The following is a 27,657-nucleotide window of genomic DNA, read 5'->3' on the forward strand; positions in this document are numbered from 1 at the left end:
CAACATGAGGAATACAGCCAATATTTTATGATAATTATAAATGAAGTATACCCTTAGAAACTGTGATGCACTATACTGTACAACCTGAAACATATAATATTGTAGAGCAACTATATTTCAATTAAAAAACTTACAAAAGCCTTGTAATAATCAGAAATCATCACCATTTTTATAAGAAAATTTGCCTCACAGAGCTAGATAAACCACACAAAGACAGCTAATTTGTGCTAAATATGGGATTTCAAGCTAGGTCTGTATGATTTCACAATGTGAACTATCTACTGTATGAGCAACTTGAACTAGGCCTTAAAATCACTGATCAGTAAATTTCCGAAAAGAAATACAGCAGGTATACATAAGATTACTGATTTATTATTGTGCCTGTTAGAATGTAACTATCAACTACTTTCACCGTTCTTTTTTTAATATTCTATTATCTAATAATATATTAATAAGTTACGCATTTGTGTAATATAAATAGCCACATAGTGAATAAATAGATACATTAAAAGCAGATACCTGCATGCCAACATACATATGTACTTATATTCATGTCTGCTTTTTTTTTTCAGAGGAAAATGTTTTTAAAATTTTTTTTATTACTCAATGAATTTACTACATTTATAGTTGTACAATGATCATTACAACCCAATTTTATAGGATTTCCATCCCACAACTATTCTCACCATTCTTTTTTTTTTTTTTTTTGGAACTCCAATCAACCTCTCTTTTTTTGTTTGTTTTTGTCTTTTTGCCATTTCTTGAACCGCTCCTGCGGCATATGGAGGTTCCCGGGCTAGGGGTCCAATCGGAGCTGTAGCCGCCAGCCTACGCCAGAGCCACAGCAACGCAGGATCCGAGCCGCGTCTGCGACCTACCCCACAGCTCACGGCAACGCCGGAGCCTTGACCCACCGAGCAAGGGCAGGGACCGAACCTGCAACCTCATGGTTCCTAGTCGGATTCGTTAACCACTGCGCCACAACGGGAACTCCTATTCTCACCATTCTTATAACAAAGTATTCTGACATCAAGGAAAAAAGGAAGAGAAGAAGCAGAAATGGCAACATCTCAGAATGGAGAATATAAATCTGCATTTTTCTTACAAAGTGGCAACTTTGTAACAGCACACATACTCAGACAACTTTGTCCTTTGTGTCAACAGTGTTGGAATATGACCAGCTGTAACACGCTTAAGTATCTCCAAAGAATGCATATTTTTCAAACTCAATGAAGCTTTCTTATCATTAGGTACCAAACTGATAGTGCATCAAGAATTGATAGGGCCAAGTCTCTTTATCATAACAGGTACCTCTAACTGATAGAGGCTCAGCGGTAGAAAAAAGAATCCTTCTCCCCTTCTCCAGGCTCCCAAGGGAACAGAAAATTAGATAACTGACCGATACAGCAAGAAATCAGTTTTGCTGGTAACACGTATACCTGTTTTCACAAGAGGACTGATTCTATTATCTCTGTAAGTTCTTTCTGTTTGATGAACACGAGGAATTTGAGGGAACTGAACTGCTCTTCCTTAGGAGGAGTAGAATTTGGAGTTTTGATAACAAATAAGAAAGAGAGGACTGAAGAAGAGACATGAAGGTGAGGAAAGAAGAACCAGCCATAGACTATGAAACTGGGTATACTATGGGAGAGCACGAAGAGAAATATGAGTACCTTTGCTGAAAGCAATTAAGTTGGTCCATGTCTACAAACATGCGCAGAAACAGAAACCCAGGAAGTAGAGTGTGCCCTCGAGAATTTAAGTGTCTCCTACCAGGAAAACACAGAAATCTGGGGGAGCTTAGTATTTCCACAGGCTGTAAGTTTGTGGGTTCAAACCTACCTTACCTAGAGCTTGAAGGTAAGATCTGTCCTTCAAATGAACTAGCTAGCCATCAAGAATAATCCTAATGAAAATGCAAAGACTGGCATTGTTTAGTGGGAAGGAAAGACATAAAATAAGAGATGCTGCACAAAGGAAAAGGCTAAAGTAAGAACCTGAGCAGATGGGGTGGGGGGCTGTGGTTAATGGTGTAGGGATGAATCTGGGAAAAGGAGGAACAGAGAAAAGTGCCCCAAGAAAGAGGCCCTAAGAGTATATGGGTTAAGAAGAATCTGTGTTTTCAAGGAGTTCCCGATGTGGCACAGTGGAAACGAATCCGATGAGGAACCATGAGGTTGCCAGTTCAATCCCTGGCCTTGCTCAAGGGGTTAAGGATCTGGCGTTGCTGTGGCTGTGGTGTAGGCTGGCAGCTGTAGCTCCGATTAGACCCCTAGCCTAGGAACCTCCATATGCCACGGGTGCGGCCCTAAAAGAAAAGACAGAAAAAAAAAAAAAAAAGAATCTGTTTTCAGGAAGAGAGACCTGTATTTGCTATTTGCTTACATCAATTATGTGACCATGAGGTCATTTAAACTTTTGTTCTCTTGCCTAAAGAGATAACAGCATAGCTTCAGCAGAACTGTCTTAAGGACTCAGTGAAATAACATCAATATTAATTAGTGATCATTTGTTTTTAATAATAATTATTTTTTTATTATTACTTGCTTCAGTTGTATCTAAACTTAGTTTTTTTGTTTTTTTGTCTTTTGTCCTTTTTAGGTCCACACCTTGGGATATGGAGGTTCCCAGGCTAGGGGTCCAGTCAGAGCTGTAGCCGCCAGCCTACACCAGAGCCACAGCAACGTCAGATCCAAGCTGCATCTGCAACCTACACCACAGCTCACGGCAACACTGGATCCTTAACCCACTGAGGGAGGCCAGGGATCTAACCCTCAACCTCATGGTTCCCAATCGGATTCGTTTCTGTTGTGCCACAATGGGAACACCCCCCCCCCTTTTTTTTTAACTTTGCTCCTTTTGCCGGTAGAAAATTCTCAGTCTGAGATGAGGAATTATTATTATTTGCTTTTTAGGGCCACAGGTGCAGCATGTGGAAGTTCCCAGGCTAGCGGGTGAACTGGAGCTACAGCTGCAGGCCTACACCACAGCCACAGCAACGTGGGATCCGAACCACGTCTGTGACCTACACCACAGCTCATGGCAACACCGGATCCTTTACCCACTGAGTGAGATCAGAGATTGAACTCGTATCCTCATGGATACTAGTCAGTGTTTTTTGGCTGAAAAAATGTACAGTTATTTGTTTTAACTAAAACAAAATGTTTGTGATATGCATTTCATTTTTATTTCCTGCTTTAACCAACTTTTCCAGTGAATAGTAAACGATGTCAGATTGGAAGGATATTAGATAAGAAGACTTCTACTATAACCAAAGAAAGCTTTTTGCCCTGATAACTTTTTTTTTTAGGGCTACACCCACAGCATATGGAAAATGAAAAATTTAATGCAAGTGCTCAAGAGAGATACTAGTCACATTTGCTTCTGCTGTGCCGTAACAGGAACTCCAAGGAACTAAATTATTATTACTGAAGGTAATAAACTTAAAACACGTACCTGTCATGGCTCTACCTAAAGAAAAACGATATAATGCAGTTCTACTCCCTTATAAATATCGTAACAAAAGCAGAAAAAAGTTTAAAGTAATAAATCAAATCAGAGGATTTTTAGACATGTGACTATTATGAATAACGAATATTACTAAGTAGCTACTATGTACAAGCTCTTCTGCTCAGGATTAAAGGGATAAAGACGAAGAAAAGATATACGTCCTCTTCCTCGAAGATTTTAAGTATTCAGCATAGGAAAGAAAACGAGGTAGGATGAACAACGGTGCTGAAATGCAGTGCATGGTAAAAGTCATGAAAGAAGGAGTTCCCATCATGGCTCAGTGGTTAACAAATCCGACTAGGAACCATGAGGTTGCGGGTTCCATCCCTGGCCTCGCTCAGGGGGTTAAGGATCCGGCGTTGCCCTGAGCTATGGTGTAGGTCGCAGACGCGGCTCGGATCCCATGTTGCTGTGGCTCTGGCCTAGGCCGGAGGCTACAGCTCTGATTAGACTCCTAGCCTGGGAATCTCCATATGCCGAGGGAGCGGCCCAAGAAATGGCAAAAAGACAAAAAAAAAAAAAAAGATATTATAGCAATGACAAAAAAATGCGTTTAGGATTTCAGATCTGTAAATATCAGTAAATACTTCTTTGTTTTGTTTTGGCTGTGCCTGTAGCATGTGCAAGTTCTCAGGTCAGGGATCAAACCCATGCTACAGCTGTAACCAGAGCCATAGCAGTGACAACACCAGATCCTTACCCTACCATGCCACTAGGGAACTCCATAAATACCAGTAAATTTGGCAAGAGAAGACTATCTTCTATTTATATCCAATATTAAATCTGAACAACTACAGCACTTTATTGACAAGCTATGCATATAACTGAATAACCAGTAATTCTAGACTTGGAATATCCTGCCCTTCAAATGAAAGAACAGAATGCTAGTAATTAACAACCACAACAATTTTTTTTAAGAAGATGTGGTATCTGTGTGTGTATATATATATACACGCACAATAGAATACTACCCAGCCATAAAAAAGAACTAATGCCATTTGCAGCAACATGGATGGAACTAGAGACTCTCATACTAAGTGACATAAGTCATAAAGACAAATACCATTTGATATCACTTATATCTGGAATCTGATATATGGCACAAATAAACCTTTCCACAGAAAAGAAATTCATGGACTTGGAGAACAGACTTGTGGTTGCTGAGGGGGAGGAGGAACGAGTGGGATGGACTAGGAGTCTGGGGTTAACAGAGGCAGCCTCTTGCCTTTGAAGTGGATAAGCAATGAGACCCTGCTGTGTAGCACTGGGAACTATCTAGCCACTTGTGATGGAGCCTGATGGAGGATAATGTGAGAAAAAGAATGTAGATCTGTATGTGTGACTGGGTCACTTTGCTGTAGAGTAGAAAATTGCCAGAATACTGTAAACCAACTATAATGGAAAAAATAAAAATCACTAAAACAACAACGACAACAATAATTAGTTTGCACTCGAGATATGGAATGGGAAAACAAGCAGGTGATGAACTATTTACATACATAATTTTCACTCTTTCTTTCACTATTTCTTTATTTCTAAATCCACTCTGAGTAAAATAACATTTGCGTGCCTAGTAGTGTTACGTGATACAATATTTTCTACAACTTTCTATAGTTGTCCACATGGCTGTATTGTGAGTTCATGAGTCATAAACTATGTAACTTTATGCTTTCTATACTAAACCTACAACAGACAGTAAGTGCAGGCTTGCTGATCACAAGGATGTAAATAATTTTAAATATTTGCCAAAAAGGTAAAACATTTAAAACTATCCCTCCCCAAAACTCCCTAAAAGAAAACCAGAAGTTACAAACTAAGAGAAGACACAATATTCACAATATACACAAAGGATTAATATGAACATAAAGAACTCTTATAAATCAGTAAGAAAAACACAGAAAAATAGGCAAAACTTATGAACAGATTTCACTGAAACCATAAAAGGCCAGCAAACATAAAAAGAAATGCTCTACGTCACTGATGATCAGGAAGACGGAAATCGAGACTACAACGAGACAGTATTTTATAAGGCTCCGATCGGTGAGAATTAAGACAATGTCAAATGTAAGAGGGATGGATATAACCACAGGATCTCTTATTTCATGTGTGGTGGATACGAATGTACACTGGCACAACCACACTGGAAGTTGAGCACTCACCTACCCCATGAGGTAACAATTCTATGTCTAGGTACGTATTTAACAAAAACTCACATCTATGGGACACAGTTAGAAAAACCACGTGACTCATATATAGAGATAGATACACAATTAGAAAAAATGCACAGAACGTCCACAGCATCATCAGTCACAATTACTACTAAAACCAGAAAATAACTACATGCCCAACAAGGGAGAGTGAATGCATAACTATCCAAATATCCTACAAGGGGAGAGCTGAACATTCTACTCACTGAAATATTTTACAGCAACTAAAACAAGTGATTACAGCAACATGCAATAAATATGGTTAAATCAGCCATAAGAAGCTGAAAAAGCAAGTTTGGAGAGAACATATTCAACATAATTACATAAACACAAATAAAAGACATAACTTTTAGCATTATATATTCAACAACGCTAAACACAAAGAAAGCAAGAGAATGAACACAGGACTCAAGATAACGATTATCTTGGATGACAAGAAGGCAGAGGTAGGGGGACAGAATGAATAAAAAACAGGTGTAGGTTAAGTTCCTAGCTTTTGGGAGGAGGTGGGGGGTGAGTGTTTATTACAATGATACACAGACGGATTACGATTCATCTAAACTAGTGTACCTAAGGCTTAACAAAAGGGAAAAAATTGAAAATTTAATGAAATTTCTTCAGTGAAAATTCTGAAATAGTCAAAACAAGCAACTCCTCAGAGAATCACTAAGGTAACAAATATAGGGAAGAGAAAACAGCATGATTAATTGTAAAATATATGATATTTAGCATGTGTATTTGGTGATAAGTACATTTCTATAATCTAAAATAAACTCCAAATTCCATAATAAATTTCCAATAAATTAAGATGTTTGTGAGCCAGGGCAGTAAAGCCTCAACCAATTAGAAAAAGTAAAGATTGTTAAGTTCCTAAAATAGATAAATCCTAATAACAATACATATTGTTTCTCATCTACCAGTTCATTTATAATGTGACATTTACCTTCAAATCTAAGGTAAATGTATCATCAAATACACTTGTTCTGTTCTTCATTTTTGTTTGGTTGGCTGCTTGGCAGCACCTACAGCACACAGAAGTTTCTCAGCCAGGGGCTGAATCTGAGCCACAGCTGTGACCTACACCACAGCTGTGGCATCAGTGGCTGCTTTAACCCATTACACGGGGCAGAGGATTAAACCCATGCCTCCATGGCAGCCTGAGCCACAGACGGTCAGATTCTTCACCCACGGTGCCACAGTGGGAACTCCTTCCTAGTCTTCATTTTTAATAGACAATATTTACGTATATGGTACACAATTTTAATTTTTGTAAGATTGTGAAAAACTAAATATGACAGCAGAGCTAGTTTCAAATAAGATTTCATCACATGAAATTACGAGGAAACAGACATGTATCAAAATAAATGTTCTCTATTTCTGCTTTTCTAAAATATAAAAGTGATTTTTCCATTAGTATGTTTTTTCCAGGCAAAATTTTAAATATCTTTTTAAATATCTTTTTAAAGCTTTTAACTAGTCTTTGACTTTCTTTGTTGCTAAGTTGGAACTCTGCTGTATATCAAAAATTAATCATATTAAATGTCATGATTTTGTTACACTCTAATTAGAGTAAAGTTGATTTCTGAAATAGAGTAGACGACAACTGTTCAACACAGTACACAGAACTAGCAAATAATGGAGAACTAACTACTCTATTCATGCCACTGGAAATAACTTGTTTTAAGCAATATTCACCTCTACCAACTTCTACTTCACTGGGTCCTATTTGTTTAAAAGTAGACACATATGAGCTACCAGATAAAAGGCGTAAAAATTTACTGTTGCCAAATATGAAAAGTAGAGAGAGCCCAAGGAATCAGACACAAAGCCCTGGGGCTAAGAGACATGCCTGGAAGGTGCCCTTTCCTTTCTCTAGCTCAATACTGACCATAAGTGAATAGCAGGAGTTGTAAAAAGATTAAAACTCATCTCTGTTATACTAATTGCAGATGGCTGAAAAACACGATCATTTTAGAGCCATCATTTTATAATACTAGTTTTAACACAAAGACTTCTTACCTAGGTATTCAAGAAATATTTGGCATATTTAAGGATATGTCCTATTCAATAGAGCATGCAGCATTCTAGAAGAGCAGCATTAACGAAATAAGGTGGAAAACCACCCTGTATCACTGTATTGGTCTAAGAGTTGATGCTATGTGTATCATTACTGTCTATTATTAAGTCCATACTGGGAAATTAAAAATCCTGTGTGGCCACTGCAGCTGTGGTGCAGGCCACAACTGCAGCCCAGGTTTGATCCTTGGCTTGGGAACTTCCACATGCTGGGAGGTAGGCACCCCCTTCCCAAAAAAAGCCTGTATTTCTCCACTTACTTTTCGGCTTAACTGTATCTCAAAGCACTGACCCCAAATCAAAATATTTTCAGACAAAAGAGTCAATAAACCTAGTTAAATCCACTTATATAGAACTAGTGGCCTTTTTTTTTTTTTTTAACTTACAGCTATTTCTATCTTAAAACTCTCTAAACCTCATTTCTCTTTAAAATTCTAGTAAGTAAAATAGGATACAAAGGGAGGAAAAATATCAAATCAATATATTGTACACCTTAAAATTACACGTATGTCAAATACATTTCAATTTTTATAAAAGGGAGAAAAAGAGGAAATGGACCCAAATGTGATATAAGTTGGAAGAGCCTGCAGTTACCTCTGATAGAACCAGGAGCACCTTTTATTGCCTTTTGTGCTTTTTTGCATTTTCCAGATTTTCTAGAATGAACTTGTACTAAACTGACAATTTAAAAAACCATAAAATCTGTCTTACCCATCTGCCTGCTTTCTCACACACTACATTCCTCCAACTCACCCTAATCCTCCCAACGCACAGCCAGGCTACATCCCAACACGGCTGCAAAATGAGACATCACTTTCTGATTTCCCATCAAATGGGTAAAAAAAACAAGGTGCTACACGGAGGTATAAAGTAATTAGTGCAGAAATCCCCTTTCAAGTTTTTAAAGGAGTATTTTTGTGACAAGAAATAAGAAATGTAAAATTAAAAAAAATATAAATTAGGAGTTCCCATCATGGCCCAGTGGTTAACGAATGCGACTAGCATCCATGAGAACGTGGGTTTGATCCCTGGCCTCCCTCAGTGGGTTAAGGATCTGGCGTTGCCATGAGCTGGTGGTGTAGGTCGCAGACGCGGCTCGGACCTGGCATTGCTGTGGCTCTGGCATGGGCCGGTGGCCACAGCTTCGATTAGAACCCTAGCCTGAGAACCTCCACATGCTGCTGGTGCAGCCCTAGAAAAAGGCAAAAAGACAAAAAAAAAAGAAAGAAAGAAATGTAAGTTAAAGATGGAGTTCCCATCGTGGCGCAGTGGTTAAGGAATCCGACTAGGAACCATGAGGTTGCGGGTTCGGTTCCTGCCCTTGCTCAGTGGGTTAATGATCCAGAGTTGCCGTGAGCTGTGGTGTAGGTCGCAGACGTGGCTCAGATCCCTCGTTGCTGTGGCTCTGGTGTAGGCTGGTGGCTACAACTCCGATTGGACCCCTAGCCTGGGAACGTCCATATGCCGTGGGAGCAGCCCAAGAAATAGCAAAAAGACAAAAAAAAAAAAAAGAAATGTAATTTAAAGAAAACTAAGTAATTTCTTCTATCAATGATTATCATCAACCTCTCTTATCATAATCAACAGTCAAGACATTTCTCATCCTTAGTGACAAATGGAGCCTTCTCATCAATGTATCCAGTACCTACTAAGTGTCAAACACATAGTTTGGTTACATATGAGCTCTAAATTTTAGGACAAACTTTACCTAATGGACAGTCTACAGAGAAAGGTAAAATCTTTCGAAAGGTTTTGGGCAAACATTCGATAACTTTCATCAGAAACAATAATTGTTAAATGAGGAAACCCCACAAAATGGTTATTTGTACTGCTGTTCTTTTAGACCGTCACTCCTTATTTGCAGTAATGAGGCATTAGTCAATTATAGACCACTAAACAGAATGCCGAAATCACTTTTCCTTGTTAGAGAGGAACCTAACAAGTAGTATCAAGTTTAACAAAGTTAACTCTGGCAAACTACAGTTTGGACAAATTTTTAGAAAGTTCACACATTTACAACACTGGAATGCAAAACATTTATGGGTTCACAGCTTTAAAAATGGTGTAGTGGAAAAGCTATAAATCCGAATTCCAACGCAGACTTACAATGTGACCGTGAACAATTTACTTAACTATTCCTGAACTTAGTTTCCTGATCTGTAAAATGGAAATTAACAACACTCCACTGTTCAGTGCAAAGATTATATGAGGTGTACAGAGTACCAAGTACAACGTCTGACAGGAAGCAAATAATCAATGACTGTTAATTGTACTTCGCTTCCAGAAGGCGAAAGCCATATCCTGTCACGGTATGCCCTTCCATATACCTTTGGCAGACAATGTTTCCTGACACGAATCCCTGTAATTTAAGGCTAACTACCAAGTCTTAAATTTAAGACAAGACCCCATCAAACTCCTAGAAGAGAACATAGGCAAAACATTCTCTGACTTCAACCTTACAAAAGTGTTCTCAGGTCAGTCTCCCAAAGCAACAGAAATAAAAGCAAAAATAAACCAATGGGACCTAATCAAACTGACACACTTTTGCACAGCAAAGGAAACCACTAAAAAAAAAAAAAAAAAAAAGACAACTTACAGAATGGGAGAAAATAGTTTCAAATGATGCAATGGACAAGGGCTTAATATCTAAAATATACAAACAACTCATACAACTCAACAGCAAAAAAGCCAACAACCCAATTGAAAAATGGGCAAAAGACCTGAAGAGACATTTCTCCAAAGAAGATATACCGATGGCCAACAAACACATGAAAAAATGCTCAACATCACTGATTATTAGAGAAATGCAAATCAAAACTACTATGAGGCAGCACCTCACACCTGTCAGAATGGCCATTATTGATAAGTCTACAAATAACAAATACTAGAGAGGGTGTGGAGAAAAGGGAACCCCCTACACTGTTGGTGGGAATGTAAATTGGTACAACCACTACGGAAAACAGTATGGAGGTACCTTAGAAAACTAAACATAGAACTACCATATGACCCAGCAATCCCACTCCTGGGCATATATCTGGACAAAACTTTCCTTGAAAAAGACACATGCACCCACATGTTCATTGCAGCATTATTCACAATCGCCAAGACATGGAATCAACCTAAATGTCCATCAACAGATGAATGGATTAAGAAGATGTGGTACACATACACAATAGAATACTACTCAGCCATAAAAAAGAACAAACTAATGCCATCTGCAGCAACATGAATGGAACTAGAGATTCTCATACTCAGTGAAGTAAGTCAGAAAGAGAAAGACCAATACCATATGATATCACTTATATCTGGAATCGAATATATGGCACACATGAACCTTTTCACAGAAAAGAAAATCATGGACCTGGAGAACAGACGTGTGGTTGCCGAGGGGGAGGGGGAGGGAGTGGGACGGACTGGGAATCAGGGGTTAATAGGTGCAAACTATTCTCTCTGGAAAGGATAAGCAATGAGGTCCTGCTGTATAGCACTGGGAACTATAACTAGTCACTTATGATGGAGCAGGATCATGTGAGAAAAAAGAAGGTATACATGCATGTGTAACTGGGTCACCTTGCTATACAGTAGAAAACTGACAGAACACTGTAAACCAGCTATAATGGAAAAAATAAAAATCACTATAAATTGCCAAAAAAATTAGAAAATAAATGTATAAATCTAAAGTAAAATAAAAATGAGGCTTTTGGAAAAAAAAAAAGCTAACTACCTCAACCTTCCACCTGAGAAAGTCACCTCCATCTAAATAAATTCTGCTGAGAATGGAACTTGAGATTCCCAATACTTTATTAGTATGCTACTCAATATTTGGGTCTGCATTCTACAAAATTACTGTTGGAGCCAACATTTTCATTTTGAGATCTTTATATAGTTAGCACTAATCCAGCTTCCTTGCAGATTATTTCTAATTTGAACGCACAAAAAGATCTCACTAATTTCCCCACTACACTTCAAACAAAAAAATAAATAGGACTTAACAAGTTAATTATGAGACAAAAATTAGAAACGGCCAATTAAGTTAATATTTTTAACAGCCTATATATTTTTTTTACCACAGCAAATATTCTTCCTTACACACTGATGTCTCTAGGCATCAAAGTTTGTATATATTTTATTAATAATTCCTTGTTGAGTAAACATCTCAAACTATTAGCAAGAGTTAGAAACATTGCTTCATGGAAATATTAATTAACAAGATGCTGGTTTGAATTTTCTTTGTCTTTCCACAACCAAAAATTATTCATAAGCCAATTCTGGCTCAAGTAGTAAAAGTATTTGAAATTCTGCAATGTAACTTGAAAAGTAATTTTTGAACAGTTGGCTATAAAATGTTTCTAAATAAATAAGCACTGATTTGATTAAAAGTAAGTTGTAGCATGTAACCTTCAGAGTGAGACAAGATATGGCAAAGCAGTAATTTTTAACTAAAAAGCAAGTGACTTGCTACACAAATTACTATTTAAATACTTAAAATCTGTATGGTAGAGAAGCATTAAGAATTTCATATTAAACAACTTTTCAAATTAAGTAAGTTCAAACAATTTAGAAGGCTTTTAAAAATTGGTTCTCCAAACAAGTTCAATAAACATTTGGTTACTATATTCTAGTTTCATAATCCAATGAAATGATATGCATATATTTTATGAAGCAAATTTTATCATGGTTTATCTTGAGTGATGATACAAATAATATTCTGTTATTTTAATAAACAAGATAAAGTTCAAATGCAGTAACTTTTATTAGAACTGGGAGTCAAATACACAGAAAAATGCCCTGGATATACATGACAACCTGTAAGGTAACATCTAATAAAAACAACTGTTTTTTTTGGAGGGGGTTACATTTTAGTTTATTTAAAGTTCAATTTTATTTTTTTTTCCTTCTAACTTGTTTTCTTTTTCTTTTCTTTTTTACATTTTTAAGTGATTTTTATTTTTTCCTTTATAGTTGGTTTACTAAAAGTCTAACCTTAGATTGGATGTTCCCCTGGTTTGGTCCCGTTTTAAAAATACTTATATTTAAATTTTCCTATTTATTTGACTTGCCTTTTTGTTATTGTAAAAAATGATCTTATTAAAAGTTCCTAAATGTTGTATTTTAATATATATGAAAATAAAATTTCACATTCGGTGTAAAAATGTGTTTTTGTGTCAACTTTCTATAAAATACAAATAAGGACGCCAAATACTTTGATTCTGAAGACAATCCGCTCCAAAAAATTTAAAAAAAGGTCCTGTCATTTTCATGGCTTCTTCTCAGTCAGAAGTTTGCTTTTCATATTTCAAGACTGCAATGGAAAGCACTTTGGATGTGCCTCAAACGTCAGTTTAAAAGCTCTTGTAAAGTAATAAAACAATAAATTCCATTCATTTAGCAAACTGGTATGCTGTAAGACCTCCTTACAAAAGGCCAAGTGTAATTACAACAGTATATAGCAACATGTTCAACGATACGAAATTCAGCTTTGCATCTCCAAAGGATTCCAAATTTGCAACAATGCATTGACATACCTTGTTGAAGTCTATTTTTATGGAGGAAATATCAACTATTATAACAATGTTTGCAAGCTCACAATAAACCAAGCTAATATGGGGATTTATCGAAAAGTACATTTAAACAGCAAAAAATTAAGAAGCAACTGAATTGCGACATCATCAAGAATCAACTCTTCGGAGTGTCCAGATTCAGGCGTCTTAAAAAAATTAACTGCCCAACGCACAAGAAGAAATGCAAGGAAGCTATTTTTTCCCTTCTCTTAATTCCCATCTCAGCCTTCTAGTAGCTAGAAGACGACTATATTTAAACAAACCAAAAATAAGTTTAAGTCAAAGAACCAGCATGAAACTTTAATCCAGATGCAAACATCTCTTGTACACTCCCAACTAATGAAAAGCAAACCCAACAAGGTAGCGCATGTACTCTATACATCAGAGAGACCTAAAAACAAAAAATCACGCCTACATCATCAAATATTTGGCTGCAAAATGTTAGGAATAACATTGCTACCTCGACGTGGACTTAACTCATTAAGGGATCTATTCTGTCCTCATCTTCTGCAAGCATGTGGTGCCCAACATTCTCCCTTCGTCCACTGCTTTGTACTTTGTAAACAACTTCTGTAGCTCTTTTTCTGCTCTTCAAACAGGAGGGAAAATGAAAGCCTGAAAAGCATCAGCATCCGAGCTTCCGGATCTGAGCCGGGAGTAGCCGAGGAGTGGACCGAGAGTACCTACCCCTTGGTTTAAAAAAGCAAATAAAAAACGAAAGGAAAGGAAAAAAGGGTAGCCCTCAAAAGCGAAGAAATCGAGTCCGCTGAAGAGGGCTGGGGAAGCGAAGCAAGCGTTTGGTGAGACACGTTTCTACTTTTTTTCTCTTCTTAAAAAACTTGTCCGGGGGCTGGCAGTTGTGGGGGCGCTCTTTGTGCGGAGTCGGAGGGGAAGGGGAGGGACGAGCCCACAGCTCCAGTCATTCAAAGGCGTTGAAGGAGCGGTGTTCCAGGGACAGGCGGGGCGGGGCCGGGGTGGGGGGCGCCGGGGTGTCCGCGGGCGGGCGGCCCTGAGCCCGCGGAGGGCACCGGCCGCGCCACGGGACCCCGGGGGCAGGCACGGTAGGGGCGGCGCGCCGGGCTCCGGCTCCCGCGGGAAGCGGCTCCGGGCCCGTCCGGGGGCGCCCGCACTGGGCGGGCTGGGGGCGCGGCGGCCGCACGGCTCCCCTCGGCCCGACCCCGCGCCGGGCTCTGCCCCTCCTGCCGGCGCCCGGGCCGCGGCCCTTACCTGCAGCTCGGTGAGCAGGATCTCCCCCCGCTCGGGGTGGGACGCCATTGCTCCGCTCCGGACTCCGCACCTGGCCGCGGCCGCCGCTGGCGAAGGGAGAAGGCGGGACGGGACCGGAGGGCGAGGAGAGCCCTAGGGCTTCATGGAGGCGCAGCCCCGGCTGGAGGCGCGGCTCACTCCGCCGCGGTCATGGAGAGCGGCGGGGAGCGGGGCACTCGGAGCGGGCTCCCCTCGCCGCCCGCCGCCGCCCGCGCCGGACGGTCTGGCTCAGTCGCTCCCTCCGGGCGACGCCAGGAGCCGCCTCAAGCCTCTCGGTCCGGGGCGGTGCGGCCGCGGCGGCAGCTCCTCCTGTCGCACCATTTGGCTGTCACCGCGTCGCAAAAGCGGCCTCACTTGGCGGCTGCCCGGGCACGTGATGGGCGCGAGAGGCGGGGCTGCTGGGACCCGGGGGCGGTGCGGCGCGGGGGGCGGGACGGGGCGGGGCGGAGGGGACCCGGGGGGCGGGACGGGGCGGGGCGGAGGGGACCCCGGGGGCGGGGGGTGGGGCGGAGGGGACCCTGGGGCGGGTCGGCGCGGAGGGGGACCCCGGGGCGGGGGCGGCGTGGGGACCGGGGGCGGGGCGACGGGGACCCCGGGGACGGGAGCGGCGCGGGGCGGGGCGGCCGCTGTCGGCTCCTCGGCGCGGCTGCCATTGGTCCCCGCTGGGGTGAAAATGAGGGGAAAGGACTGGGCTCGGGACTCCCGGGGGGCGGGAAGTGGAAGAAGAAAACACGCGCCCGCTTTCCTGCTGCGTTTAGCGGCCTCACCGTGAACGCTAGAAAGCGGGAGCCTACTGCTGCTCTTATCTCCCAGGGCCTCTTTCTCTTTTCTTGCCGAAGTTTAGGCCCAACGTCAGCGGACCCCTCTCTAACTCCGCAATCCACGCACACCTCACGGATTACTCCCCTGCCCGCAGCAACCCAAGCTATTAATCTTGTCTTCCGCTCGCTCCCACCCCCAGCGCGCCTTTGCGAGCAGTAAGGTACAGTGCTGGCTCAGCTGGGGTGCGGTCTGTACCCTTCAAGAAAGGCTAGCGGCTCGCGATCTTTGGCCACTTTTAATGCGCAGGTTTTAAAGATGCCTCTTCCCAAGCGCTGCTCCACATTGTTTAGACTATGGTAATCCCCTGAGTTTAGAATTTAATTAGCTGGCTTCTTGAATTGTTTTACTGAATTCAAAGTGAAGGAGATCGGGCGGCATTAGCCCCACGATTGAGAAAGAGCCAGTTTTCCCTGGTCTAGTAAACATGCAAACTAGCCTGTGTGTTAATAACATATAGCTAAGTAGTCTAAGTTTGGATTTCGGAAATGACACTGTCATATTCAGGAATGTCGATAAAGTCTCCAACCCACAGCTTTTGTTTTGACTGAGCCCTGAATGGATATTCTAGGCAACTGTTTAACTTTTGATTATTTGAGCCTGAGATACAATGGCTTTGTTAAAAGCTACTTAGAGAAAGTGATAGGGATTGTTTAGATAGCAACCTGAAGAATGGCTGGCGTCGGTGCACTTCTGAAGAAGTGTACAATCATAAACTTCTCTTACACTCCGTGTAAGATCTGTTGGGCTAATGCTAGGACTTATGTTTATCTTTTTGTCTTCTAAAGTCTAATGCATTTGTTTGAGAAACATTTCTTGAAGATCTGAGAGTTCTGTAACTCCCACTCATGTGGTAAAATTTTTCTGGTGAGTATCTTAAAAGTTTTAAAACTGTTTGTATGTTTCATACATTAGCGTGGTTGAATAGGATAATTAAAATAAATAACAACACTTGGGAGAGCCAGGATATAAATGCCCTCCTAGTGTTCTAGGCCCTGGAGCTATAGCTAGGATTAAAAAAAAAAAAAAAAAAAAAGAGAGTCCTTGTCCCTGGAGTGATTGAGTCCTTTGGAGAAACAGACTCGTGTCCAAACAACTATAATTCAATTTTAAAAAGTAGTCACAAAATACTAGGGCACCACTGCATTCGAATACACACACATACACACACACACACACACACATATAGTGTGTGTAAAAAATACACGTAAAATTTGCCATTTTAACAATTTTAGGTATACCATGCAGTGGCATTAAATGCATGCAGAGGTATTTTGCTTCTTTTTCCTTTGCTTTACCCCAGAATATATTTGAGATGGCTGACACACATACATAGTAGGTGCTTAATTTAATGATGTAATTAAAAAGCATCCCATGTAAGTAGTTAGAAATTTAGTCAGTAAGGGAGTTCCTGTCATGGCTCAGCGGTAAGCGAACACGACTAGCATCCATGAGGACACAGGTTTGATCCCTGGCCTAACTCAGAGGGTTAAGGATCCAGCGTTGCTGTGAGCTCTGGTATAAGTTGCAGACACGCTGGGATCCTGAGTGGCTGTGGTGTAGGCAGACAGCTGTAGCTCCAATTGGACCCCTGGCCTGGGAACCTCCATGTGCCGCAGGTGCGGCCCTAAAAGGTAAAAAAAAAAGAAAGAAAGAAAATAAATTTAGTCAATAATCATTGTTTTAAAAAATAAATTTAGATATGAGAAAAATGTTCACATTTTAGTACCATGGAACTTTAAAATGAGAAAAGACTTAAAATGTCTAGTCCAGGATTTCCCGTCGTGGCGCAGCAGAAATGAATCTGACCAGGAACCATGAGGTTGCAGGTTTGATCCCTAGCCTCGCTCAGTGGGTAAAGGATCCGGTGTTGCCATGAGCTGTGGTGTAGGTCACAGACGTGGTTCGGATCCCACGTTGCTGTGGCTGTGGTGTAGGCCGGCAGCTACAGCTCCAATTGGACCCCTAGCCTGGGAACCTCCACATGCCGCGGGTGTGGCCCTAGAAATACAAAAAAAAAAAAAAAAGTCTAGTCCAACTCTTTTTCTAGGTAAAAGAAAATAAGCCGTAACTTCCTTAACTAATGAGGAGCATGGCAACATTATTACCCAGTTGCAGAGATGGAAACTGGAATTTAAATCTCCCAGCTGCCAATGCTGTGCTTGTCCAAACCTATAGCATATGCTGCTCTAAGTACGTTAAATTGACTCCTCATTTAAACTGAACTCAAGGCATTATAGTCTTTTGAATTTTTTACTATAGAAGACGACTTAGGTAGTTCTTGTTGTGGCTTAGCCGTAAGGGGCGACTAGTATCCATGAGGATGAGGGTTCAATCCCTAGCCTTGCTGAGTGGGTTAAGGATCAGGCATCGCCCTGAGCTGTGGTGTAGGTCACAGACACGGCTCGGATCCCGTGTGGCTGTGGCTGTGGCTGTGGTGTAGGCCGGCAGCTACAGCTATGATTTGACCCCTAGCCTGGGAACTTCCATATGCCAGGCTGCGGCCCTAAAAAGACAAAAAAAAAAAAAAAAGAAAAAAGAAAGAAAGATGGGAGTTCCTGTCGTGGCGCAGTGGTTAACGAATCCGACTGGGAAGCATGAGGTTGCGGGTTCGATCCCTGCCCTTGCTCAGTGGGTTAACTATCCGGCGTTGCCGTGAGCTGTGGTGTAGGTTGCAGACGCGGCTCAGATCCTTAAAAAAAAAAAAAAAAAAGAAAGAGACTTCAAACTTTACATATTGCTAGTGCCAAAACAAGTATTGATGGTCATTTTAATTTTATATATCACACGTAGATGTAAGCAATCAGCTTCCATTAAAACATAAAAATGGTTTAGCGTCACAGGAATTATTTCTGAGATTAGTTATGTTGGAGAAAGTAGTACAATACAAAGGCGGACCAAGACATAAAAACTGCTTGAGAATCTGGGCGATGTGATGATTTGGACAATAAATTAGCTCAAGCCGAAAACCACTACCCGGATCACAGTTCGTGTTCAGGGGAAAAAAAGAACAAGTAATTGGGTATGGAACACATTTATCCAAATGGAGCACGCCTGGAGTTTTAATGGAAATGCGTCAGGTTGATTCAGATGAGCTGTGGTCAGTCCCTATCCGCAGAAGCTTTTAGGGAATCCTTAGTTCACTTCCAGTTGTGTTCTAATTTATATTTTAAAAGAATAATTTCCACATAAGAAATTAAAGACCTTAAAACACCTGACTTGTACCCCTAGTTTTACAGGAGGTTCTTTTAAATTTTCCGTAGATATTTTAAAGTTTTTAAGGAGTAGAAATGACCAAACATATAGTAATCGTTTTAATTAACAGTAACTAGAAAATGTCTTCTATTTTCTCTTTTAAGAAGGAAGAAACGTTCCAGGAAAAAAAACCTAGTAGACCTCAGTTATCTTTTGTTGTTTCCTGTGCTGTTGGTGAGAAAGAAACATTCAGACGTTCAGATGATAAGGCTTCTCTTTTCCCTTAGATCCCAAGTGAAATGAGAACTGTACATCCAGGGAAAGGGTCAGAAACTTGTATTTCGTGAGCCACGCTGTTTTAATCGCCTTGCATTTTACAGTTCTCTTTTGTTCTTAATAATTAGTAAAGCATCTTTTGAAATTCTAGCTTATCCCAACCTCATTATGGAGCATCCAGGAATGGGTTTTTTGGTTTTGCTTTGTTATTGCTATTTTTCCAACATTATGTTTTAAAAAAAAGGAAAAAGGAGTAACCTCCTCCTGCCGAGGGATGAAGTGAAGTAGCAATGATAACAAAGGGACAGGCTCCCGAAGCAGAGGCAAACTCGGAGTCAGAAAGACTAGGTCACCACCCTTTTCTTCCTTAGAACACCCTTGGAGGGGTTGTTGCCTGGCATGCTCTGGGAAGATAATTTTGACAACAAGGATGGTAAAGTCAAGAACACAGCCGAGTAAGCGATAGTGAATATAGCAGATACTTTTGGGAGTGTCTACTCAGCCTGCATTCCCTTCTCCGATAATGACTACTGTTGCCATTAAAGAAGTCTCTGTAGGAGTTCCCGTTGTAGCACCATGGAAACAAATCCTACTGGTATCCCTGAGGACGGGGGTTCAATCCCTGGCCTCATTCAGTGGATTAAGGATCTGGTGTTGCCACGAGCTGAGGTATAGGTTGCAGACGCAGCTCGGATCTGGCGTTGCTGTGACTTTGGCGTAGGCCAGCAGCTGCAGCTCCAATTCCACCCCTAGCCTGGGAACTTCCATATGCTGCAGGTGCAGCCCTAAAAAGCAAAGGCAAAAAAAGAAGTCTCTAGCTATTTCAGCAAACTGTGGGTGGACCGTGATAGAATATGTCCAAGTTTAGCTAACCAGATGCTCTCCCCAGCAATGTGGAAATAGAATATTGGAATGCTGATCAATTGGTGGCCCTTGAATGGAAGGTATTGTGGTTCTAGGGCCACAGTGGGCATTTTCTGCCATGTGTGCAAATGCAGAAAAAAGCTGTCCTTCGTAAAGAGAAAAGCCCTTCCTCCCTTTCACTGGAAGTGCAGGGGTTTCCAAGGCTTGCCTAGTCTTTCTCTTCATGGGACTTGTATTTTAGTTAAACATATTTAATGACAGAGAAGGTGAATTCGGAGTATTTTGAACACAGGTCAGGCGGATGTTTCCTAAGTACTTCATTTTCCCCAGATACAGACCCAGGAGCGGAATTTCTGGATACTCTGGTGGTTCTCTTTGTAGTTTATTGAGGAGCCTCCATACTATTTTGCACAGTGGCTGCACCAGTTTATGTCCCACTAAGAGTGGACAAGGGTTCCCTTTTCTCTGTCTCCTTGCCAACATTTATTTCTGCTCTTCAGTCATTCTTAAGAGCAGAAGGGCTCCTGAGGGTTAGAACAAAGGGCTCAGTTTCATTGCCTCTAAAAGTCGAGAGATGCTGTTTCCGGGGTCCAGTTGTGGGGATTTGACAAGCTATTTACACATGCTTGCCTGCTTCTCTGTCCCTCCACAAACACTTCCAAGTGCTCCCCCCGCCTGTGGGCCTTGGTTATGCCTGTGCTGACATAGACCGAACACTGAACTCATAACCCGTTACCTCCAATATCAGTGCCCTCGAGTATTTAATTCATTGACTTGGTACCAGAGATTTAAGACAGGTCATCCGGTGGGAGGTGATACCTTTCACCTGATGACTCTTCCACCCTCAGTGGATTAACAGGCAACCCTGCTCCTTTCCTAGGCATTTGGAGTTTGAGCATACTTATGGTCCTTCGGATTCTGAAAGAAGATTTTTTGGAAATTTCTCCTCAAAATATGCCATGTTCTCCTAAAGTGGATACCAGAAAATAATATTTTTCTAGCTTGGTACGTAACATAAATGAATGGTAGCATTTTGAACTTTAGGTTTTTGAGGTAATGAAAAACAAAGTGTGTTTTAACCACCATTGAGAAGTGAAACTTTTCAACCCTCGGGATCCCTTCAAACATTAATTTGAAAAGCTATGTGCACCCCAATGTTTATAGCAGTGTTATTTACAACAGCCAAGATATAGAAGCAACCTAAATGCCCATTAACTGGTGAATGAATAAAGACACAGATAGACAGACAGACATACAACGGGGTGGAATACTACTCAGCCATAAAAAGAATGAAATTTTGCCATTTACAACATGAATGGACTTGGAGGGTATTATGCTAAATGAAACAATCAGACAAAGACAAATACTTTATGATATTACTTATATGTGGCATCTAAAATATGAAACAAAGTAGGAGTATAACAAAAAAGAAATAGACTCACAGATACAGAGAACAAACTAGAGTTTACCAGTGGGGAGAGGAGAGAGGAAGGGGCCAGAAAGGGACAGGGAATTAAGAGGTATAAGTTACATGTGTAAAGTAAATAAGCTGCAAGGATATATTGTATAGTACAGGGAATATAGCCAATATTTTATAAAGATAAATGGAGAATGACCTTGAAAATGATGAATCTCTGTATTATATACCTACAATTCATATAATATTGTAAATCAAATCAACTCTACCTCAATTTAAAAAAATTTAATAGAGGAGTTCCCATTGTGGCTCAGAGATAACGAACCCAACTAGTATCCATAAGGATGCAGGTTCGATCCCTGGCTTCCCTCAGTGGGTTAAGGATCCAGCTTAGCCATGAGCTGTGGTGTAGATCACAGATACGGCTTGGATCCCATGTTGCTGTGGCTGTGGTGTAGGCTGGCAACTACAGCTCCAATTCAACCCCTAGCCTGGGAACTTCCATATGCTGCAGCTATGGCCCTTAAAAAAAATAAATAAATAAATAATGAGAAAAAATATAGTCTATAGGCATTCATTGTTGTAAAAAGGCAGATGTTTCAAGTATTACACAATTTAAGTAAAACGTATTCTATAAACAGCAAACCAGCTGGTGGTTAGCATATAGATTTTTGTTAACTTTGTGTTCTTTTGTAATGTGTAAAATATTCTATAATACATTTTAACAAACAATCCATTGACTAAAAATTTCTTAAAGACTCCAAAAAGCTTTTGTTTATGTCAGTGATTTCTTCCGGTGTTCAGTGTATTAGAAGTTAAAAACAGGTTTTATAACACAAGAATCTGCAAGGTCACATTTCATGAGCCATCAGAGTGATGACCTCATCCGCGTTACATGGCCTCTGAAAAAGCTGACCTTACACCTGTGGGAGAATGAAAGTGAAACAAGGGCAAGGAACATCTTAGCATTATCGTGAAAATAGGTTTGACCTTGCAGACCCCTTAAACCCCACCTTGAGAACTGCCCTTCCAACTTTGGAGGCTGCCTCTGATGATTCTGAATTAGTACAGTTTCTCTGCATGTGACTCTGGGAATGTGATCGCTGTGTTGCCAGAGTTCAAGGTCTGCTGTGTCAAAATAGTTACAAGCTCCAGAACTTTCCAAGTGAAACATTGGTGTGACACACGAAAGATTTGTCTGTCCTTGTCAAAATGAAAAAGGAATACAGGCACGAAAAAAGTTACATAAAACATGACCATTTGCCACTAGCACTTTCTCCAGAGAGAAACTCTTCTGCAACTGTAAAATGGTGGTAAAAATTAGTGAGTACCAAGAACTTAATTTTGGTCCTACCAAAGATTGGTTTTTTTTTAATGATTTTTATTTTTTTTCCATTATAGGTGGTTTACAGTGTTGTGTCAATTTTCTCCTGTACGGCAAGGTGACCCAGTCACACATACGTACATACATTTTTTGTCACATTATCCTCCATCATAAATGAGTAGATACAGTTCCCAGTGCTATACAGCAGGATCTCATGGCTTCTCCATTCCAAAGGCAATAATAGTTTGCACCTATTAACCCCCGATTCCCAGTCCATCCCACTCCCTCCCCTTCCGCCTTGGCAACCACACGTCTGTTCTCCAAGTCCGTGAGTTTCTTTTCTGTGGAAAGGTTATATCTGTACGGTATATTAAATTCCACATACAAGTGCTGTCATATGGTACTGGTCTTTCTCTTTCTGCCTTACTTCACTTAGTGCGAGAGTCTCCAGTTCCATCCATGTTGCTGCAAATGGCATTATTTGGTTCTTTCAAGGCTTTGGGACGTAGACAACAGGGAAGTGGCTTTTTCCCTCCCCTCATTTCTTCCGCATTCGGCTATTATTCAGTGATGTGCATCCATCTGAATTAGAGTAAAGCTAAACTTTTGTAATAAAGAGACACAATATTACAGTTTCACAAACACTGAAATTTGTTACTCCCTCACCCAAGGGCTGCATAGGGCAAGCAACCGAAGTCATCAGACTGGCTGTGCTCCACGAGGCCACCCGAGACCCCAGGGCGTCCCACGAGACTGCTGCCATCCGCCGCCGCGTTATTCTCAGCTGCATGGTTGAAGCCGGGTCAAGGAACCCCATGATCTACCTCGTAGGAAAGAAAAGGGAGCATGGGGGATATTTTGTCCTATATTTGAAGGGCTACGCTCAAAATTGGCAAACGTCATTCCTGCTCCATTCCATCGTGAGTATGTAGGCATTTCATCCCACGGCTTCAAACAAGGCTGAGAAGTGTGTTCTCTGACGATGCACCAGCCACAGCTCTTTTACTGAAGAGGAGGGACAGGATGGATTGCAATGGACATTTCAAGCATCCATCCCATAGGCTCTCCTGTCAGTTTTTGTAACCCGCAGTGTTCTGCTCTGCAGGCTTTAAAGTGCAAGCTCTAAACCTGTATCCATCAGATTCTCTAGTCCCTAGAGTAAATATACCTTGTGTCAGTTTAAAAAAATAAATTCTTTCACACTCTGTAGGAAGTTATGAGTTATGAGTAATATGTTAAAACAATTACTCTCTTAGACCATGCCTTCCTGTTTGAGCTTTCTTAGAACCCAGGTACCATTCTGCAAGTAGCCCGAGCCTCGTTGAGGCTACATGAAGACGTTCTGGTCAATAACCCCAGCTAAGCCCAGCCTTCCAGTCGTCCCAGCCCAGACACCAGACAGGAGAGTGAAGAAGCCATCTTGGGGACAGATCTTCAAGTCTCAGCTATTTTGCCCGTCTTTGTTCAAGTCATCAGCTGTTAAAATCATCTTATTTAAGGCCACAGACATTACAGGAAGAGACGAACAATCCCTGCTATGGCCCTGTCCAAATTTCTGAATTTAGAATTTGGGAGCATGATAAAGTGGTTTGTTGGTTCGTTTTAGGGGTGGGGGAGGAACAGATATACATATTGATAGTTAGCTGAAATGTACATTCCAGGCTGGATATTTAGGTAAGTCTTCTTCTTGAACTTGCCATGGATAGAATTTTTCTGAAACACTTAATTTACATTCTGTAAACTAATCAGTTAAAAATGAAGTTTAGCTTGTATGTAATTCACTCATTTATTTGACATTATTTATGGAGTACCTACAATTTACTGGGGTTATATCTATAAGCCACACACCTTAGGACCCAACTATGTTCACTCTTGTGTTTGCCGAGTGGATTTTAGTCCTTTTGAGTGAAAAAATAATCTCCATAGCATTTAGTATATGCAAAGCTCATTATGAATAGAAAGTGCTTGAAAAGAACTCATTCAATTGAGAAAGATTTAAAAATTTTGTAATACTCGCATATATATGTACCCATTTTTCATGTTCATACCTATAGTTTATTCAGGTATGGCCGAATAGATGTGTATTTTCTAACTAAAAATAAGGACTACTAGTTAGAAGTCCTTGTAAAATATAAAAATGAATTTCAAAATATATCACTTTATAAAGATTCTTATGAAGGGTTTCCTATTAAGGATGCTATTTTGGAAGAGTACGACAGTCATTTGCATACTTATTTTTATATGCTGGTAATTCACATGATCTGTTTATTGCTTTTACAGTTTAACCGTAAGCTTCTCGCCAAGTGAAATTTTTAAAGTATCTTATCATCACACACGCAGAGCAAGCTGTTTGAATGGTATAAAATATAAGATCCACATTTCAATTGCTTTATCCTGTTGCCTATCACAACCAGAGCTTCCTAAAGTTCTCCTTTATTAGAACAAAATGTGGATGATTCCAACACTACGCTTCAGCTGCTGTCATCATTTGAATGAGATAAGCTCTCAGCAAGATGTATGCAAGAAACTATGGTTCAAACTGCGTTATCCTGCTCTACAGCAAATCTGCTAAACATTTCCGAAGCAATTTAGACAGCTGTGACTTAGTTCCAAACAATGTGGGCACTTAATCGATTGACTCGAAACTGGGGCTGCAGAGAGGATATGCTAAGTTTTCTCATGAGTTCATTTGCCACACAGAAAAACACTTCCTATTTTTTACGTGTTAAGAATGCAAAGCTATTCAGAACTGTCTACGTGAAAGTAAAGAATGAAAACGACTGACCTTATACGTTAGGTTTTTATTAAAGTTGGTAGTAATGGGAGATGGAATGATATGATACCACTTATTTTGGGTATAAACATATTTTAAGCATTTTTACTCAACAGAATAGGACATGCTTTTAATTATTTTCCCGGTTTTGTTGGTCTTAGTGTAAATTCGTCTTCAGTATTGGAAAAGGGCTCACTCGTATTATCAATACCTTTTTTCATTCTTTTCTTACACTGATAAAATCTGCATTTGGAGGAAGTAATTATCATTCACCCCAGAAATGTGTGCCTTCCTGGCTTGAAACACATTTCAAACATAATTCTTTGTGGAGTTCCCATCGTGGCGCAGCAGAAACAAATCTGACTAGGAACCGTAAGGTTGTGGGTTCGATCCCTGGCATCATTCAGTGGATTAAGGATCCAGCATTGCTGGGAGCTGTGGTGTAGGCTGGCAGCTATAGCTCCGATTGGACCCCTAGCCTGGGAACCTCCTTTTTAGGGTGCAGCCCTAAAAAGACAAAAAGACAAATAATAATAACAATAATTCTTTGTACTGAAACAGTTAATGAAATGTTACATTAATCAACTACATTGTTACCTTTGATACTGATCAAATCATATTAAAATTTGAAGTTGTTTATAATATAACCATCAATATATGAATAAATATAAAGGAATGTAGACACATAGAGGCTTATTAAAATGGGGAAAATAAATGCTCTTTTTTTTAACTTCTTTCAGTGGGTATTTTAAGAGGTATTTAGTTTGTGACTATAATATATTATAGCTCACTGTGTAGACATCATTTGGTTTAACTGTATGATGTTAAAAATCAGTAGATAAGCTGGATTTTCTCATTTTCAACTTCTTGCTTTGACATTATATGAGTATAGTTGAAAGACTAATAAAGCAAATGATTTCTTACAGCCTGTTGACTATTTAGCAGATTTTACATTACCTCGAATTTTCAGTTTGTTTGTTTTGCTTTTTAGGGCCACACCTGTGGCACATGGAAGTTCCCAGGCTAGGGGTTCAATCGGAGCTGCAGCTGCCGGCCTACACCACAGCCACAACAACATAGGATCCAAGCTGCATCTGTGACCTACACCACAGCTCATGGCAACGCTGGATCCTTAACCCACTGAGGGGGGCCCGGAACAACCTGAGTCCTCGAAGAAATCAGTTCGGTTCCTTATGGCTGAGCGACAACGGGAATTCCTCAAAATTTCACTTTTAAACTGTCATTCTAAAACAATTAACCTTCTGATGCATTTTTCTCCTCCCACTGCCTTGTGGTGTAGACAAACACTGCCAGTCATGACAGCACCAAATGACTCATCCTTCATTTGTACCTGTTTTACTTGCCCTAGGTACCAAGTGAAAGTTGATCTAAACTTGGGCCTTCTCTTATCCCGTAAATGCCACAAGAATTTAAATTTCTTAGCTATAAAAATACACTCAAGTCATTTGTTTTTCTTTGAGAAGTAAATGAGGCCAGAAGCTGTGAAAACGTTTATGAAAAGCAAAGCTGACTCAAAGTATTGAAGGTCTGATTTGTCATCTGTATACAGGTCACACAGAACATCCTGGGTCTCAGGCAGGGTTAATGGTTGAAAAGACAGGACGTTCCTGAGAAATGCGAAGTGTGATCGGCAGGGTTTTCTACATATTCATTCCTTCGACACTTGCTGTGACATTGATGGGGTCTCTTTGATGAGACTGGCTTGTAGACAAATGGTAGTTACAACTATAAGCGGCAAAGTATGTTTTTCACTATACCGTCCTTTCTTCCCCTGACATAGACCCCCCTGCCCTGCCCTATTCACCTCCTCCTCTACCCCACATGGTTAGAAATCACTTGCAGTGGATTGGGGAAGAAAGACACGTAGAACGGGGTAATATCCCACAGCTATAGCGTCAGTTTATTTCAGGGTTTGGATTTTTTTTGGTCCGTATATATACTTTTAAAAATCTACAGTTCTAAGGTGATTTGTACCTAACCCATCCCAAGAGAACAATTCTAACCTTAAAGTTTCCAAAAGAAAAAAAAAATCCCTCTATTCCCCATAAATTACAATCTTTAAATCCTTCCTTTTGTCAAATCCCATACCTTTTTTTTTTTCAGTCAAATTTAAGTTCGTTCTCCATTCTCTATTGAAAAATGGAAGAACACTGATCTTTACATTCAGAAATTGAAAATAAACTAATTGCCTGATATATGTCTATATTAGAATTAGGTGAATTAGATGGCTTATTCAACTCTCTGTCCAGCAATTGTCAATCTGTTTAGATGTGATTCAAATTCAGTTTTCTTAATAAGTAAAGGAATATGTTAGGGTCCCATTTACTTCTTAATTTGAATGATCCTGT

General features: G+C 40.5%; 1 protein-coding gene and 1 long non-coding RNA gene across 5 annotated transcripts in view; one reads left to right on the forward strand and one right to left on the reverse strand.

Moving 5' to 3' along the window:
- PKN2 (protein kinase N2) overlaps positions 1-14,956 on the reverse strand; it is a 131,735-nt gene extending 116,779 nt beyond the window's left edge. For 3 of the 4 annotated variants that reach the window (XM_047785378.1, XM_047785379.1, XM_047785376.1), the window contains exon 1: positions 14,582-14,951. In XM_047785378.1, the coding sequence (XP_047641334.1) occupies positions 14,582-14,629 (48 nt within the window). In that variant the 5' untranslated portion in view covers positions 14,630-14,951. Of the gene's footprint in view, positions 1-14,581 lie in introns of all 4 variants that reach the window. The other variant, XR_007135624.1, reaches the window with a different exon arrangement.
- Positions 14,957-15,257: 301 nt separating this feature from the next.
- LOC125130012 (uncharacterized) lies at positions 15,258-23,722 on the forward strand. Its single transcript, XR_007135625.1, has 4 exons — positions 15,258-15,602; positions 16,228-16,306; positions 20,655-20,779; positions 23,187-23,722. It is a non-coding gene; the product is annotated as an uncharacterized LOC125130012 (long non-coding RNA).
- The last annotated feature ends 3,935 nt before the right edge of the window (positions 23,723-27,657 follow it).

The sequence above is a fragment of the Phacochoerus africanus genome, chromosome 6 (genome assembly GCF_016906955.1).
Source record: "Phacochoerus africanus isolate WHEZ1 chromosome 6, ROS_Pafr_v1, whole genome shotgun sequence".
NCBI classification, from domain to species: Eukaryota; Metazoa; Chordata; class Mammalia; order Artiodactyla; family Suidae; genus Phacochoerus; species Phacochoerus africanus.